The sequence below is a fragment of the Juglans regia genome, chromosome 11 (assembly GCF_001411555.2).
Source record: "Juglans regia cultivar Chandler chromosome 11, Walnut 2.0, whole genome shotgun sequence".
In the NCBI taxonomy this organism is placed as follows: Eukaryota; Viridiplantae; Streptophyta; class Magnoliopsida; order Fagales; family Juglandaceae; genus Juglans; species Juglans regia.
Genome location: NC_049911.1, coordinates 36,509,711 through 36,526,766, shown reverse-complemented (window position 1 = coordinate 36,526,766; position 17,056 = coordinate 36,509,711). Strand labels below are relative to the sequence as shown.

Below are 17,056 nucleotides of genomic sequence, written 5' to 3'. Positions count from 1 at the left end.
AACCAGTCTACTTTTGAGAAAATAATTTATCTTTGAATTATATATAACCATTGGTAACTAATGTTTGAGTTCATCCAACGGTCCAAAGCACATTGTGGTATATTCGGTACAAAGTATTGGATTTCAATCTTCAAATTATTTTGGTAAAAGGAATTCTGTACGTATTTTAATTTTTAATCCACGAAAGCTGTATTTGAAGATGGTATTTATTATTTTTTGGATCAGACTTCATTAATAGACATGTGTGTAATTGTAAGCCTCAAAATGTAACAGTGTGTATTGGTACTTTCAATACCCCTTCTTATTACCGTTCCAACTTCCAAGGCAAGTTAAGTAGTCCTGGGCTAAAACTGCAACCCAGCAGCAAACAGCAGCAATTCATCTCCTGCCTTTTCTTCACTCTCTCTCTCTCTCTCTCTATCTCTCATGCCATACCCAAACCTTCCAAACAGGCTACATAAATGCTTTTTACACTACACACAAACAGACCCTCTCTCTCTCTCTCTCTCTCTCTAAGAATGACCCAGCTGGACCAAAATTTGTACAGAAGGAAAAAAAGAAGAAAAGAAGATAGAATTGGAAGGACGGGAAGAAGGAAAGATAGATATGTCTTCTATTGTCCTCCGACCACAGCTCTCTCCCAAAGACAAACTCTACTTACCATAAATGCCCTTCTGCGAATCCCATCTTCTTCACTCGTTCCTCCCCCTCTATCTCCAATCTTCACGGGCCTTTTTGGGTTCTTACATTCAAGGACTCCGCGGAAAGGGAGCCAAACCAAGATACACAGAGCCATCTCTCTCTAAAATTACCTTTTTATTGTTATTATTGGTATTATATCCCCTTTTTTTCTCTCTCTATATCTCAAATCTTCTTTTCCTACTCTTATTAGGTGAGCTTTTACTTTGCAGTTTCGTTTGGTCTCCAAGTTTTGGTCTTGGAATTGTGGTTTTGGTGGGTTCTCATCAATCTTCAGTCTTGACCTTTATATCTCTAAAAGTCCCAATTCGAATAGGATTCGTCTATTCCCTGACTACCGGTTTTAGGATCGTATTTAAAGACGCAATTCTGGAGTAAAGGGCGAAAGGGGTTTTCATTTGTATTCATTGGGAGTGCAATGTTGAAAACTAAGATGAAAAGGGTCGTCTCTATGGATCCTTATCAATCTCGTCCTATCAATGAAGAGGCTAGGGTTAACCTAAAATATCAAATTTTATTGCAGGAGTATTTGGAACTGCAAAAGGTTAGTATTTTCTCTTCAATTAACCACATTCTCTATTCTTTATGGTTTTTTTTTTTACATTGATTATTATCTGGGTGTGAGTCCTTATGGTATATATGCCCTTAAATTGTAGTTTGTAATTATACTTATGTGGTTCTCTGGCGGCTTAGCCTCTGGTTGGTTTCTGAGTGCGTGTGAAAGAAGATAAAAAACTTTGTTTCTGGTTAGTTTCTGACTACGCAATCTTTTATGACCACAGTGACCTCAATCACGTGATAGGTCCCAGATTGTACACAACCAAATAAGAATTTATATTAGGATAATCTCCACTTAGGGTTGGGAGTAGACCAGTCACCACACAATTATTCACTTCGGGTGTGAAGGAAACAAGAAGACTAAGATAATTCCTGATCTGCCTCTTCCTCACACTGCCATTTACATATATACACTACTTAGAAGGAAACTGCCACACCAATAACCACCAGTACGCGTTATATAATGATTACTTTTTTTTTTTTATTAGTTAAATAAGTATTATTAACAAGAATGAGCTACAACTGCCAATTACAAAGTATTATGCCCCATCTACAAAGGCACATTAGCATCTAAGAAATCATGAAGATCCATACCATTAAAGTCCACAGCAATGGCCCAAGTACATAACTTAATGCCCGGTAAGAGATTCATTTCTTGAAATACCTCATTTACTGAAAAGCATCAAAATAATAAAACTAAATTGAACATGATTGTTTCGAAAACTGAACGTAAAATAAAAGAACATAAACTAATCCTATGAATGACATAAAAGAAATCTAATTCTTGTGTGAATATCGCTTATTCCTTCCTAAGACTTAGTACTAGATCTATTCCTGGCCATCCAGCTTTGCGCCATCATAATCACCATCTGTGAGAATTAAACATGGAAGAAAATAGAAAGACAAACAAAAAAATGAGTTGAATACTCAGTAAGTAGCACATCATACCATAAAATATAATTTGGCCTAGCATGGACTTAATTTCTTAAGACTCTTCATAACATACATACAGCTTTATAGATTTACAATCGTACACGTAACATGACTTTCTGAAAGACTTTACATACATATATCATCACAGATTCATATAACATACGTATTCATCATTAACATGAGTGGAAGTATATATAATCATGGCAAACATGTAACGTGAATGCATACTATCTTGTTTATCTTGACTTAACATGGAATGAAACACACTTGAGTCTGTGTTTCACTTAGCTGGCTTTACATGGAGTGAAACATATTTGAGTCCGTGTTTCACCTAAGTTGCATAACATGGAGTGAAACACACTTAGATCCGTGTTACACCTAACTTGCATAACATGGAGTGAAACACGCTTGGGTCCGTGTTTCACTCCATGTTATGTGTTTCTAACTTGCATAACATGGAGTGAAACACACTTGGGTCCGTGTTTCACTTAACTTGCATAACATGGAGTGAAACACGCTTAGGTCCGTGTTTCACTTAACTTGCATAACATGGAGTGAAACACGCTTAGGTCCGTGTTTCACTTAACTTGTGGTTAACCATGCTTAAGTCCACGGCACCGTAAAACTTCTTATCTTTCTTAATGCATGAGAATTTATTAGGCTTCATGAACATTTCTAACATGGCATATTCTTGTACATGGCATAGCATAATATGACACATTCTATAGCATAACATGACACATTCTATAGCATAACATGGCATATCCTGGTACATGGTATAACATAACCTGACATGAAATAACATGGCATATTCTTGTACATGGCATTGCATAACATAGTATATACTTGTACATGGTATAGCATAACATGACACAGCATAACATGATCTGAACATTTTATGACATTCCATGGCATACATGATCTAAGTACTACATTAACCTGACATACATAATCTAAGTATTACATGAACAGGGTTAGCATAATCTGTTATTCTATTACATAGCATACTTGACTTGAATTACTACATGAACATCTCATGGCTTTCATATGATTTTAGTAACATTCAATCAATCAAACAACAAATTCATTCATTCAAGCATAATCTCATATTTCATTAAAGATCGTTAAAGGAGTCTAACATTGACTTGCCTCTTAGTGTAGCGTAGTTAACCATCATAAGCACATAATATTTTCATACATAATAATAATATTCATAGTACGCATGCATTTATATGATCATACTATTTACCTCTTAACGCTGCTTCCTGATTCCGTCTTTGTAGTGCGCTGCCTATACGGGGTACTAGATGTTATTAATTCCTTAGTGAACGCGTTTAGCGTTCTAATTACTTAAAATCATACCACTGAGATAATACATAATCAATTAAATATTATTACATATTAATATTATTCAAAATCCCTAACATATCCTTTAAAAAATATAACTTAATAATTGTATTAAAATATTTGAAGGCCCAAGGCCAATTGGGAAAAACACTCCACTTAGAATTTTAAAGAGGCATTCGGCTGAATGGGCTTAAGGCACAAGGGCCCATTCTAGATTAAAAACGAGAAGCTTCCTCTGGAAAGCACAAGGCTAACACAGAGAGCTCGTGAATGTCGGAGGGAGTCGTGCGATAGTTTACCGAGAGAGGGGCTGAGTGCGACGGTGGCTCTGGGTGGCTGGACGCGACGGCGGTGCAACTGGGAGGTCCTTATGGTGGTGGGACACCGAGAGGGAGAGAAAGAGAGTTTTTTAGAGAGAGGAACCCGTCAAGCAGAGAATTGAAAATCACAGGGGGAGAGAGAGAGAGAGAGAGAGAGAGAGAGAGAGAGAGAGAGAGAGATCCTATCGAGGACTTACCGGAAGGAAGTGGGTTCACCTGGTTTAGGCTGGTCAGTGATTTCTGGCTTCAAGAGTGGTACTCCGAAGTCCCTTGAGGTGGTTGGTGACGGCAGCACAAGCACATGGCCAAAGAGTCACTGCCGATAAAGAGGGAGAGAGAAATCGACGGGTTGGGCTCAAACAGGGGAAAAGCTCACTGTCGGCGGCTTTTGTGGTAGTTTTCGGTGAGGTGGCTGACTTGGTTGAGGGAGGTGGGTTCTCGGTTTGTAGAAGCTGCTATGGTGGCTATGTGTATAAGGTTTCTTGTGCTTAATTTCTGAAGGTCTCGGGGTGGGTTTTATAGGCAAGGAGAAGGGGTATCATGGATCATAAGGAGATTGGATAGAGTTCGGAGTTGGGAGTTTGGTTTTCCATTAGGAAACTTGTTCAACTAGGAGATAAACATTGAGACTTACGGGCAAAGATAGTGGAAGAAACTCACCCATTCTAATATAATCACTATTTTAAAACATATCTTTAATTTAGTAATAGTAATAAAAATAAAAATAATAAGTAAAATTACACTTTTGGGTCTGGATGTTACAAAAACCCTTTGGGCTGCCATTGATCAATACAGAGAAACATACCGTAGATATACACCAACTAATCCAAGACCTCCACCTTTCACCAAAACCACACTTACCTAGTAAATATAAAAGGAAGTCCCAATTAACATGGTCATACGCCTTTTCCATATCCAACTTACACATAATTCCTGGGCTGTCAGCCTTCAGTCTACTATCCAAGCATTCATTGGCAATTAGAACTACATCCAGGATCTGTCTACCCTTCACAAAAGCATTTTGAGGCTTAGACACAATCTTACCTAACACCTCCCTTAAGCGATTAGCAAGCACTTTTGAGATAATCTTGTATACTCTGTTCACTAAGCTAATAGGTCGAAAATCTATGATCTCAATAGCCCCAGCCTTTTTAGGTATTAAGGCAAGGAAAATGGAATTAAGACTTTTCTCAAATTTCCCAAACGAGAACAACTCCTGAAACACCTTCAAAAGATCTTCTCTAATTACCTTCCAGCATTCTTGAAATAAGCCCATAGAAAAACCATCAGGTCCGGGAGCCTTGTCTTTTACCATTTTCCTTACTACATCAAACACCTCTTCTTCCTCGAAAGCCCTCTCCATCCTAGCAACATCCTCCGGTTCAATAATATTAAACACCAACCCATCAAGAGTAGGCCTCCACTCCGCCTGCTGTAAACTATCAATAACTGCTATAAACTAATCTGAACTACCCATGTTCCCAGATGTTCCATTGCTATCATCTGCCTTCCCCTCCACCGGAACCTTGTCCCCAAGGTTTAACAGTAATATTTTCTTTGTAGTCCGAGTTATCAATCTCTTCTTTAACTGCCACTTCATGCTCCCATTGTGGTGGTCCTTCGATGAGAAAGGCTTGTTCTGCGTTGCAGCGATGACCTGGAGTAAATCTCATTACAATTAAAGCACCAACCTCGTTCCCACCTACACTGCATTTCCTCCCACGAGAGCTTTTTCATTGCTGTCCCTGAAGTTGCTTTCTGCAAGGGGTTTTGTAACTGTGGTTTGGGTGGAGCCATCTCTATTTTATCTGTTTTCTTCTTACGTGATATCCTGTCATCTCTCATCCTAGAAATTTCGATTGTTTCCTTCAATGTACATGGATTGAACATTCTAACTTCATGGGCAATCTCATCCTTTAACCTTGCAAGGAAGGTCCCAACTAAACCATCCGGCCAACCTTCAACTCGGTTTGCCCGTCGTTTAAACTCATTGATAATCCCATAAAGATCCTTGTTGCTTGGCTCGTGCCAACGCCTCATCAAAAATCTCATACTTTGTAGGACTGAATCTGGCGATAAGCTCGTTCTCAAACACCTCCCATGTTAGTTGTTTTCCTGTCTCTCGCAGCATTCTTCGAAGCCATTGCCACCATTGGTTTGCCTCACCTTCCAAATGGAATGATGCCAAGGACACCCGCTGGTTTGGAGAGGTTCCTTGAAACTCAAAAAATTGTTCAACTCTGTTAAGCCATTCAGTAGGATCATCTACCGCAAACCAAGGAAAATCCATCTTGGTAAATCTCGGAGCTGCAACTGTAGCCTTTGAGTCCTCAGACGTTGATGCTCCTGACAACATGGAGCTCGTCCCTTACCCTCCTCCAGGTCATGACGCTTCAGTATAGCCAAGAAGCTCATGATCTCTTTCAGAGAAGTGTCAATATCGGCTAACTTCTCGTGCTCCAAATGCCACACCCCGTCACGGACTGTTTGAACATCAAGCTCCAATTTCTCGATACGTTCATTGTTAGTGCCCATGCTCTGAAGTACGAATGATACCAATGATAGGTCCCAGATTGTACACAACCAAATAAGAATTTATATTAGGATAAATCTCCACTTAGGGTGGGAGTAGACCACACAATTCTTCACTTTGGGTGTGAAGGAAACCACAAGACAAAGATAATTCCTGATCTGCCTCTTCCTCTGTTACGATCCCACATTGACTAAGTATGGGATTAGTTGATGGTTTATAAGCTCCTAGGCACCCTTCCCTTGTAAGCTAGTTTTCAAGGGTGAGTTCTACCTAGTGGGTTCATAACAAATGGTATCAGAGCCACCCCACATCTAAGGCCATGTTGCGACGGTTGCAATCGTGCGGCATGGGGGGTGATGCCGGCATGGTAGTGTTCGCCCGGAGCTAGGAAAAGACCTAGCGCACAGCCAGCCCGTGTGAGCGCCGGGACCGCCGTGGACGTCGGTTGCGGAGCGTGGTGGTTGTTACGATCCCACATTGACTAATTATGGGATTAGTTGATGGTTTATAAGCTCCTAGGCACCCTTCCCTTGTAAGCTAGTTTTCAAGAGTGAGTTCTACCTAGTGGGTTCATAACATCCTCACACTGCCATTTACATATATACACTACTTAGAAGGAAACTGCCACACAAATAACCACCTGTACGCGTTATATAATGATTACTACCAGTACACATAAGACATAACTATCACTAACTGCTATAAATTAATCTGAACTACCCATGCTCCCAGATGTTCCATATCAGCCATAACGTTGTCCATCCTTAAAAACGGGGTACTAACATATTTCCACGTCTGGCTGCATATTTCCAGAGGGAGTTCTAACATCACGCCAGAAATTTTATGGAGGAAAGAATAAAATTTACTCAGTATCGAAATTTGGCTTGGCGTAAAAATATCAGCATTATTTGATTTTTTTTGTATTTGATTTTATAGTTTTTTTTTTTTTTTTGTCAAATGTTTTTTGTTGTCAATTAATAGGAATTTCTATATGCTTAAAAAAAATCTTTAATAGGAATTCATTTCAAAGAAGAGAAGATTGCAGAATGCAACAGTGAATAGAGAAACCCTTTTGGCTGAAGTCCGGTATGATCTTCTTTTCTTGGATGGATTTTTTGATGTTTTCTACCTGGCTCGTTTTTTTTTTTTTTTTAATTTCCTTTTTGTTTCTGATTACAGATTTTTAAGAAAAAAGCATAAATATTTATTGAAGGTACAATCGCCCAAAGGTGAACAAGAATTTGTACAGCGAAAAAACTCAGATATATGTTTCTATAATGTTGGTGAAGCTGTTCCAAAACATCAATCTCCACAGTTCTGGAATGATGGAGAACGGAGCCTGGATTGTGGAGAAGCGGCCAAAGTTGTTGGGAAGAAGAAATAATGCGCCTTATATATGTGGTTTTTTAGAGTAGAGAAAAAAAATTTAAACACCAATTGATAAAATATTGAAGGGTTTTTCTGTGTTTTTATAGCCTGCTTTCTAAGCAAGGACACATATTTTGCGGAAGTGTGAGAGAGGTTTATTATTTTTTTCTTTTTAGCCGGTCAACTTCAAGCAAAAACACACTAAAATTACACTGAAGAAAGCGTTCTCTGCCCAGAGTTTAGGAATGCAAAGAGGCCCCAGCGAGTTTGGGTTTCTGTCAGTTCCTATAGCATTTTCTCTACTGAAATTTTAAATTGCAAAATTTATATGAACTCATTTTTGTTCCTTCACAATATTTTTATGAACCCGAAAAGAAAACGTAAAAAAGGCTGAAGTCTGAGGAGAGATCAAGGAATAACAATTAACAAATGTGTTCAACTGTTGGTTGGGTATAGTCTGAAAAAAGAATCCCCACAAAATAATAACCTCAAAAGCTGGTAATCAATGAATCGCCCAACCCACCCTCTTCCTCTTTTGGAATCACATCAAACAAATTCCGAAAGCAAAAACCCACAGCGCAACCATCAAACTGCCTTGCAAACTCGTACTACTGCTAGTCGGAGCAACTGCCGGACCCTCGAACTCCACCGGAGAAGGTGCTGGGGAAATGCCAGTGTACCCGCGTCTTGAAGAAAGAACCACCACAACCAACTTTTGACCCTTTTCACAGTGTCCTTCAGCTCCGCTGATGAAGTAGAATGGCCCAGATCGGTCAAGTTTCACCTTAGTGTTTCCGTCTTTGTACTCTTCAATGGGTTTAGATGTATTGCAGTTCATATAATCTTCCTTGTTCACTTGCAATACAGAGTCTTTCCCGCTGTCATATTTCCACACTGCATGAAAAATGAAAATAGGCGTGTTAGAAAAAAAACCCATAACTGAAGAAAAAGACCGGTCTGATAGAATCCCAATTCAGGTGGGATTGAAGAAGGACATTTACCGAGAGAGTCACCAACGAGAAAACGAAAATTTCCGGCCCATTGATTGAGGGATTCAGATTGAGTGGACGGAATCTTCCATCCATCTGCACTACCTCCAACCAATATCTCTTTAGCTTCAGAGAAGTTGTAGAGTAATAAGAGCACAAAAGCTGAAATTGCTCTTGAAAAAACTGCCATGGACATCAACAACACTACCAGCAAAAATGAAATACGCTGAGAGAAGTAGAGTTGTGTGTTTATTTTCTTCAGAGAGAGAGATAGATGATTGAGGTGGAGGATTAGGGGTTTGGCGTATTTAAGAAGGCTGAAAGAAAAATAGCCGTTGCGACCTCTGGCTTTACTGAGTTTTGTCCTTTATCAGATTCATCTTAAAATTTAAAAGACTATAACGTTTAAAGATATATGCAGCAGTAGAAAATGTTCAAAACTATTTTGAAACGGTCGGAATAGCATGAAAAGTAGTACGGGGAAGAGCAACGGTCAAAGCCTCTCTCTCTTGAAGAGTGTGTTCGAGTGAAAATCTTTGCAAAAGTTGGGCTTGGGTCATGTCATTAAGCTGGGCTGGATGCGTTAATATCGTGGAGCCCAATGAAAAGGTGGATTGGGCTGCTGCCATACATACATAAATAAAAAAAAGTGAAAAGATATTTATAATTATAAATTATGTGATCGCTGCGTAATCGTTTTGAAAAAAATGAATAAAATATAAAATTTACATAAAAATTAATTTTTTAATAATAAATCTCATTTTTTTCAAAGCAATTACGTGTGAAGCAATTACTCGTACTTGACATTGTAAGTAGAATTATTTAAAAAAAAAAAAATCATTGTTTCTCCTTCTCCTGCCAAGACAACACTTGTCGAGCTGACTGTGCCATGCCACGATTCGGTTCCGTGTGCCTGCAGTGCTCATGGCTGCACAGCTACGCATCACGAGAAAAATAGCCCGCCTTGCTCAAACGTGGCTATTCTACCTTTCTTTTTGTGCGAGGTTGGCAATTAAGCCTCTTAAACCAACACAGAACCAGCACTACAGCATGTTTCAAGCATACATTAGAGAGAGAGAGAGAGAGAGAGATCATGGGAGAAGATGAGGGCTCCAAGAGGCAACCTGGGCGAAACCAAGGGGAAAGGGAAGCACTGCACCAGAGGCAAAGACTGCCCTTAAGCTATAAGAACATGGCCATCAGAGGCATCCTTATAACTGCAGCCATTGGATATTACTTGTATGCTAAGAAAAGGCCCAAACTCACCACCTTCCGAGATGTAGCCAAGACTATTAGAGCCTCGAAACCTGATGACAACTGACCCAGGAAGTAGCTCGTGGCAGTAGTACTTCTGTGTATGATCATGAGCGTTTTTCGCTTGCATGTACTAATTGTAAAATGTTTGCTTTTGTTGGACCTTTTGCACCAAGTGTTGTTTTGTGCTCTTGGCTACCATCGGAATATATATATATATATATATATCATGATTAATGTGATAGATACTCCATGATAGGGATAAGAGTAGGTGGTATATGAGATTCTATATTATTTGGAAAAGATAAGTTTTTACTCTTTATAAGATTCTGATGGAGCTTCAATGCATTATTGATTTGTCCTTTTGGAATATAGGCTATGTGATTTGGGTCTTCTACTGAAGCGTTACAATTAATACCTCTCTTTTGCATTCTCTATATAGAATATTAGAATCTGTTTATGTAATTAAAAAAAAAAATCGCTTTCAAATGTCGATTTGTGTAATCATCTGTTACTAATATTCACTTCTCATCCCCGGTCGCTGTAAGTCTAGTGTGTGTGTGTGTGGGAGAGAGAGAGAGAGAGAGAGAGTTGAAAAATTATACATATATATCAATATGATATCCAAACCATCCAGAAAGATTCCATCATAACACGAATCGAAAAATATCCATACCCAAATATTCTATTCATCATTGATAAGGAATTGGCGTCTTAATCTTAATTTTTGTAATGGGTACTAAATACAGCCACTTCATAGAGCAATTGGTGAAAACTGTGCAGTGGACGCATTCACGTAGACGCCTGGCTAGGCTTACTGCCCCTGATGAATAAGCAGCAAATCAGTCTCATCCCAATTGAACCAGGGTCGTGTATATATATATATATATATATATATATATATATATCGAACAACTTGATTGTGTGCCTCTTTCCCGTATTGAACGCAATCTAATTAATGTATAGTAGTGTGCGTGTTTGATGATGAGCAAGGTCATATAGAACCCAATTCCTTGTAGAACCCAACCGAACCTAACCAGCTGGGTTAATTGGGTTGAAATTTTCTTCAGCAACCTTCATATTATTATCTAACCCAATGGAAAGATTGTCGAGAAAATTAGTAATTTGCACGTTTGAATTGTCCTAGTCTTTAGGAGTGTCAGTAAGTTTGTTTCTGTTTACCTAGTCAATAGGAGTCTGTTTTGAACGTTGGGTAGTGACTATTTTCATGTTATTATCAGTTATGTATTAGCCTTATATAGGTTGTTTTATTGATCAATGGAGTATATGCAGAAAAGTACATCATTTGTCTTCTCTATTGTTATTGTACATAAGCTTCCATCTTTTTCTATTTATATCAGTGGTACCAGAGCGGGATTTTGAAAAAAAAAATGCAATTTGATGGCTTCCGAAAGTTTTGTACAGCCTGCTATTCCACGCTTTGATGGTCACTATGACCATTGGAGCATGCTCATGGAGAACTTCTTGAGGTCCAAAGAATATTAGACAGTTGTTGTTTCTGGAGTAGCAAAACCAGCAGCAAGTGATGTGCAGACAAATGCGCAAAAGATGGAGTTTGAAGGGATGAAGTTGAAGGATCTTAAAGCAAAGAATTATCTCTTCCAAGCTATTGATCGCTCAATCTTGGAAACCATTCTTTGCAAGAACACAGCCAAGCATATTTGGGATTCCATGAAGAAGAAGTACCAAGGTACAGCAAGGGCTAAAAGGCAGCAACTCCAAGCAATTCGTTCGGAGTTCGAAATGCTTCGAATGAAATTAGGAGAGTCAGTTACAGACTATTATTCAAGAACGATGGCAATCGTTAACAAGATGCGGATCCATGGCGACAAGGCAGAGGATGTCACCATTGTTGAGAAGATTCTTCGATCCTTGACACCAAAATTTAATTTTGTTGTCTGTTCTATAGAAGAAGCTAATGATGTTGATGAACTTTCAATTGATGAATTACAAAGTTCTTTGTTGGTTCATGAGCAAAAAATTAACCAACAAGAGAGAGAAGAACAAGCTTTGAAGGCCTTATCAAAAAATAACTCTACACCTAGTGGAGCTGATAGAGGACGAGGTAGAGGCAGATGTCGAGGTAGAGGAGGCAGATTCAACAATGATTGTGGGAACCAACAACAAAATCATCAGCATCAATTTCAAGGAAGAGGCAGAGGACGTGGCAGCCACCACTCAACTACTTATAGACCAAAGTCAGCAGACAAGTCCAATGTTGAATGTTACAGATGTCATAGGTATGGTCATTATAAGTCCGAATGTCAAACTAATTTAAATAGGCAAAGTGGAGAAAAAACTAACTTTGCAGAAAAATAAAAAGAGTTGTCTCTTTTAATGGTGTGTCACGTGAAGGAAGAAACTCAACAAAACATGTGTAGTTAGACACTGGCTGCAGCAACCACATGTGTGGAGAAAAGGAGGCATTCTCTAACTGGGATGAATCCTTTCGCAACTCTGTTAAGTTTGGTGACAACTCCAAAATTTTTGTTATGGGAAAAGGAAAGGTAACAATCCAAACGAAAGGAAATTCCACCCACACTATCGCTAATGTTCTTTTTGTGCCATATTTAAAGACCAATTTGCTTAGTGTGGGTTAGTTACAAGAAAAAGGATATGAGATTTTTATCAAAGATGGAGTATGTCAAATTCAAGACACAAAGTTGGGCTTAATTGCTCAAGTTAACATGATAGCAAATCGTATGTTTCCACTTTATCTCCACAACACCGCTTATTCGTGCTTCTCAGCAAAATTAAAAGATGAGGCATGGCTATGGCACTTTCGCTATGGGCATCTGAATTTTGGCAGATTGAAAACACTACAACAGAAGAACATGGTGACGGGACTTCCTCAAATTACAGCTTCTTCTCAAGTTTGTGAAGAATGTGTTGTTAGCTAACAACATCGTAATCAATTCCCACAAGGAAAATCTTAGAGAGCAAAGAAGGCATTGGAGCTTATTCATTCCGACACTTGTGGGCCAATAACACCACATTCTAATGGAAGTAAAAAATATATAATTACCTTCATTGATGATTATAGTCATAAGACATGGGTTTATTTTTTGCAAGAAAAATCTAAAGCCTTTGTAGCTTTTAAAAGCTATAAAGCGCTTGTTGATAAAGAAGTTGGCAACCCAATAAAAGTTCTTCGCACGGATCGCGGCAGAGAATATAACTCACATGAAATTGTAATTTTTTGTGAGAACCATGTAATCAAAAGACAACTTACAGCAGCTTATACACCCCAACAGAATGGTGTATGCGAGAGGAAGAACCGCACTATTATGAATAAGGTGCGAAGCCTTTTGACAACAAGTGGCATTCCAAAAAGTTTATACCTGAAGCAATTAATTGGAGCATTCATATATTGAACAGAAGTCCCACACTTGCTGTTCAAAATATGATACCAGAAGAAGCATGGAGCAGAATGAAACCTGGAGTAGATCATTTTCGAATTTTTTGGTGTATTGCCTATGCCCATATTCCAGATGAGAAGAGAAGGAAGCTAGATAACAAGGGAGAAAAATGCATTTTTCTTCGTGTTAGTAATAAGTCAAAAGTTTATAAACTATACAATCCTGGCACCATGAAAATTGTCATCAGTCGTGATGTGGTATTTGATGAAAAATGCACCTGGTCATGGACTCAAAATGGTGTTAAAGAAAATATTCCAGCAGACTTTGATGATGATGAGAAAGGACAGCATCCTATGGAGAATGAGCAAGAAGAGGAAGCCACTCAAAATGTTCCAATAGCTGATCAAAGCCCACTTGCAGCTGAATCACAAAGGCCTCAACGTGTTCGAAGAAGACCAGCATGGATGACTAATTATGAGGTAACTGGAGTTGACCAAGGTGATGATCCACTTACACATTTTGTTCTGTTTTCAGATTGTGATCCTACCATTTTTGAAGTGACTATCAAATAACCCAAATGGAGAAAGGCTATGGATGCTGAAATTACAGCCATTGAAAGAAATAATACATGGGAGCTATGTGATCTTCCAAAAGGGCATAAGACAATTGGTGTAAAGTGGGTTTACAAGACAAAGCTGAAGGAAAATGGTGAAGTTAACAAGCACAAGGCACGCTTGGTGGCTAAGGGCTACAAGCGGGAGTTCGGTGTTGATTATACAGAAGTCTTTGCTCCAATTGCTAGGCATGACACAATCAGATTGGTAATTGCATTGGCAGCTCAAAATTCATGGCCTATCTTCCAGTTGGACGTGAAATCAGCTTTCCTCCACGGAGATTTGAAAGAAGAGGTATTTATCAATCAACCTCCTGGTTATGTGAAACTTGGCAATGAGCATAAAGTGTATAAGTTAAAGAAGGCTCTAAATGGATTAAAACAAGCTCCACATGCTTGGTATAATCGTATAGAAACCTATTTTTTGAAGGAAGGATTTCAAAAATGTCCTTATGAACATAAAATTTTCATAAAGACTGAAGATGGAGGGAAAATGCTCATTGTTTGCTTATATGTAGATGATTTAATCTATACTGGAAATATTACAGCCATGTTTGACAGTTTTAAGAAATGCATGATGGCTGAATTTGAGATGTCTAATCTTGGTATGATGCATTACTTTCTTGGCATTGAAGTGGTGCAATCCTCTGCTGGAATTTTTATTTCTCAGAAGAAGTATGTGCGAGAAATCTTGGACAAGTTTCAGATGAAGGATTGTAATCCTGTAAATAAACCATCTGAGTTTGGTTTGAAGCAAAACAAAGATAATGGAGGAAAGAAGGTTGATGACACTCTTTACAAACAGATAGTGGGGAGTTTAATGTATTTGATAGCAACAAGACCTGATATCATGCATGTTGTAAGTGTAATTAGTAGGCACATGGAGTGTCCTACAGAGATTCATCTCTTGGTTGCAAAAAGAATCTTCCGATACTTGCAAGGTACCAAGGAGTTTGGGCTGTTCTACAAGAATGGAAAAAATCAGATTTGTTTGGCTTTACAGATAGTGATTATGCAAGAGATTCAGATGTCGAAAAAGCACATCTGGGTATGTTTTCATGATGGGGACAAGAGCTGTTTCATGGTCATCAAAGAAGCAATCTATTGTTACATTATCATCAACTGAAGTTGAATTTGTTGTTGCAACAGCTTGTGCTTGTCAAGCTATTTGGCTAAAGAAAATTCTTAAAGAGCTGCATTTCAAGGAGGATGGACCTACTCAGATTTATTGTGACAACAATTCAGCAATAAAGCTTTCAAAAAATCCTATTCTACAGGGTCGAAGCAAACATATAGATGTGAAGTATCATTTCTTGAGGGATCTCACGAATGATGGAGTCATTAATCTTATTTACTGCAGAAGTGAAGACCAGATTGCTGACACTCTAACCAAGCCTCTCAAATTTCCTACATTTCAGAAGCTCAGGAAGCTACTTGATGTTTGCATTTCAAATGATTCAATTTGAAGGATGGCGCTTCAAAGTTTGACTTTTATTAAATTGAATGTTATATTTGGAACATCAGTTTAAGGGAGGGATTGTTGAGAAAATTAGTAATTTACACGTTTGAATTGTCCTAGTCTTTAGGAGTGTCAGTAAGTTTGTTTATGTTTACCTAGTCAATAGGAGTCTATTTTGAACATTGAGTAGTGCTTATTTTCTGTTATTATCAGTTATGTATTAGCCTTTATGCAAGCTGTTTTGTTGATCAATGGAGTCTATGCAGAAAAGTACATCCTCTTTCTTCTCTATTGTTATTGTACAAAAGCTTCCATCTTTTTATGTTTATATCAAAGATGGATTGGTTCCAATGGTAAACTAACAGTTTACTGAAAACATTTACCCTTGTGCTAAGGTTGCATGCCACAGTTACGTGTCCCTGCATTGCTCAAACGTGCACAGCTACGTGTCCAACAACCACCACCTGCCCTCATAAACCAATACAATAAAAAACACGTACGCACACACCAGAGCTCTCTATAGAACCTTCACCCACAGATAGAGAGAGAGAGAGAGTGATCATGGGAGGAGATGAGGAGTGGAGGAAAACGGCAGACACCCACAAAATGAAACCGGAAGACGTAAAAGCAGCGGGATTAGAGGGCTCCAAGAGGCCCCCTGGCCAACACCCTGGGGAAGTACTGCACCAGAGGAGCAGGCTGCCCTTCAGCTATAAGACCATGGCCATCGGAGGCCTCCTTATTACTGCCTCCATTGCTTACTTCACGTTGTACCTCAAGAAAAAGCCCGAAGCCTCCGCCCGAGATGTCGCCAAGGTGACTATTGGAGCCGCCGAACCTGAGGATACTCGGCCAAGGAAGTAGTACTTTGTGGCTCCTCGATCGTATTTAAGTAAACGTTAATTATCAAATCATGTTTATGATCAGTTGCCCGAGATGCGGTTTTGCTTGTAAATGTTTGTTTTGTTGGACTTTGTTTTTGCAATGTATTCTTGGGTATGGGAATATGATCAATTCTCTTGATATGATCAGATTAGTATAAACGTTCAAATGTTTTATCAGTGCAGCAGCTATCAATCATGCGTCATCGATAAGTTTCTATCTTCAGGTTTTTTTCAGTAGGTTGCAAGAAAAAAGAACTTCATTAAGCAAAATGAAGAGGGAAAAACTTTATTAGGTGTGTTATCCATACAATCGTTTGCCTGAAGATATATAGGAACTGTCATATATTATAATGTATAGAGGCAGGTGAAATCTTTTGTTGCATAAATAAATTTATCATACCATGAGACACTGGGAGGAGTCCAAGGGGATGCTCCCCGCTAACTCAATCCACCCTCGTCTCCAAGAATTTTTCGTTTAAGGTTCAAAACTTCAAATCCCCTACAAGACAAAACTACTTTGGAGCATGATTACCATCACCTTTTTTTTATAATGGGAAAACAAAAGTTACTCATCCAAATCCAATTAATAGTTAATACTACTACCTGTGGTTATAAGGCAATCATTACAAAACGAAAACAAATAAATGGAAACACGAGAAAGAAGCTGATTGGCATCACCTCAAGAACAAGGCAGCAGCAACAAGGGAATTAAGCCCGAA

General features: G+C 38.7%; 3 protein-coding genes across 3 annotated transcripts; 2 read left to right on the top strand and 1 right to left on the bottom strand.

Moving 5' to 3' along the window:
- The first annotated feature begins 330 nt into the window (after nt 1-330).
- On the top strand, nt 331-7,775 carry LOC109005222. The gene is made up of 4 exons (XM_018984040.2): nt 331-831; nt 912-1,243; nt 7,406-7,476; nt 7,570-7,775. Exons 2-4 carry the CDS (start codon nt 1,118-1,120, stop codon nt 7,772-7,774), a joined length of 402 nt encoding a protein of 133 aa, XP_018839585.1. The 5' UTR covers nt 331-831; nt 912-1,117; the 3' UTR covers nt 7,775.
- A 306-nt stretch (nt 7,776-8,081) lies between these two features.
- Nucleotides 8,082-9,038, bottom strand: LOC109005221 (early nodulin-like protein 1). Its single transcript, XM_018984039.2, has 2 exons — nt 8,760-9,038; nt 8,082-8,652 (listed from the first exon to the last, which is right to left on the bottom strand). The coding sequence occupies exons 1-2, from the start codon at nt 8,941-8,943 to the stop codon at nt 8,300-8,302; spliced, it is 537 nt and encodes a 178-aa protein (XP_018839584.1). The 5' UTR covers nt 8,944-9,038; the 3' UTR covers nt 8,082-8,299.
- A 6,934-nt stretch (nt 9,039-15,972) lies between these two features.
- Nucleotides 15,973-16,521, top strand: LOC109005224. The gene has a single exon (XM_018984041.2). The coding sequence runs from the start codon at nt 16,015-16,017 to the stop codon at nt 16,315-16,317; it is 303 nt and encodes a 100-aa protein (XP_018839586.1). The 5' UTR covers nt 15,973-16,014; the 3' UTR covers nt 16,318-16,521.
- The last annotated feature ends 535 nt before the right edge of the window (nt 16,522-17,056 follow it).

Coding starts and splice junctions, on each gene's coding strand:
- LOC109005222 (XM_018984040.2), top strand. CDS start 1,118: ATGTTGAAAACTAAGATGAAAAGGGTCGTCTCTATGGATCCTTATCAA. Junction 1,244..7,405: donor AGTATTTGGAACTGCAAAAG/GTTAGTATTTTC, acceptor AATCTTTAATAG/GAATTCATTTCAAAGAAGAG. Junction 7,477..7,569: donor ACCCTTTTGGCTGAAGTCCG/GTATGATCTTCT, acceptor TTCTGATTACAG/ATTTTTAAGAAAAAAGCATA.
- LOC109005221 (XM_018984039.2), bottom strand. CDS start 8,943: ATGTCCATGGCAGTTTTTTCAAGAGCAATTTCAGCTTTTGTGCTCTTA. Junction 8,653..8,759: donor TCTCGTTGGTGACTCTCTCG/GTAAATGTCCTT, acceptor TTTTTCATGCAG/TGTGGAAATATGACAGCGGG.
- LOC109005224 (XM_018984041.2), top strand. CDS start 16,015: ATGGGAGGAGATGAGGAGTGGAGGAAAACGGCAGACACCCACAAAATG.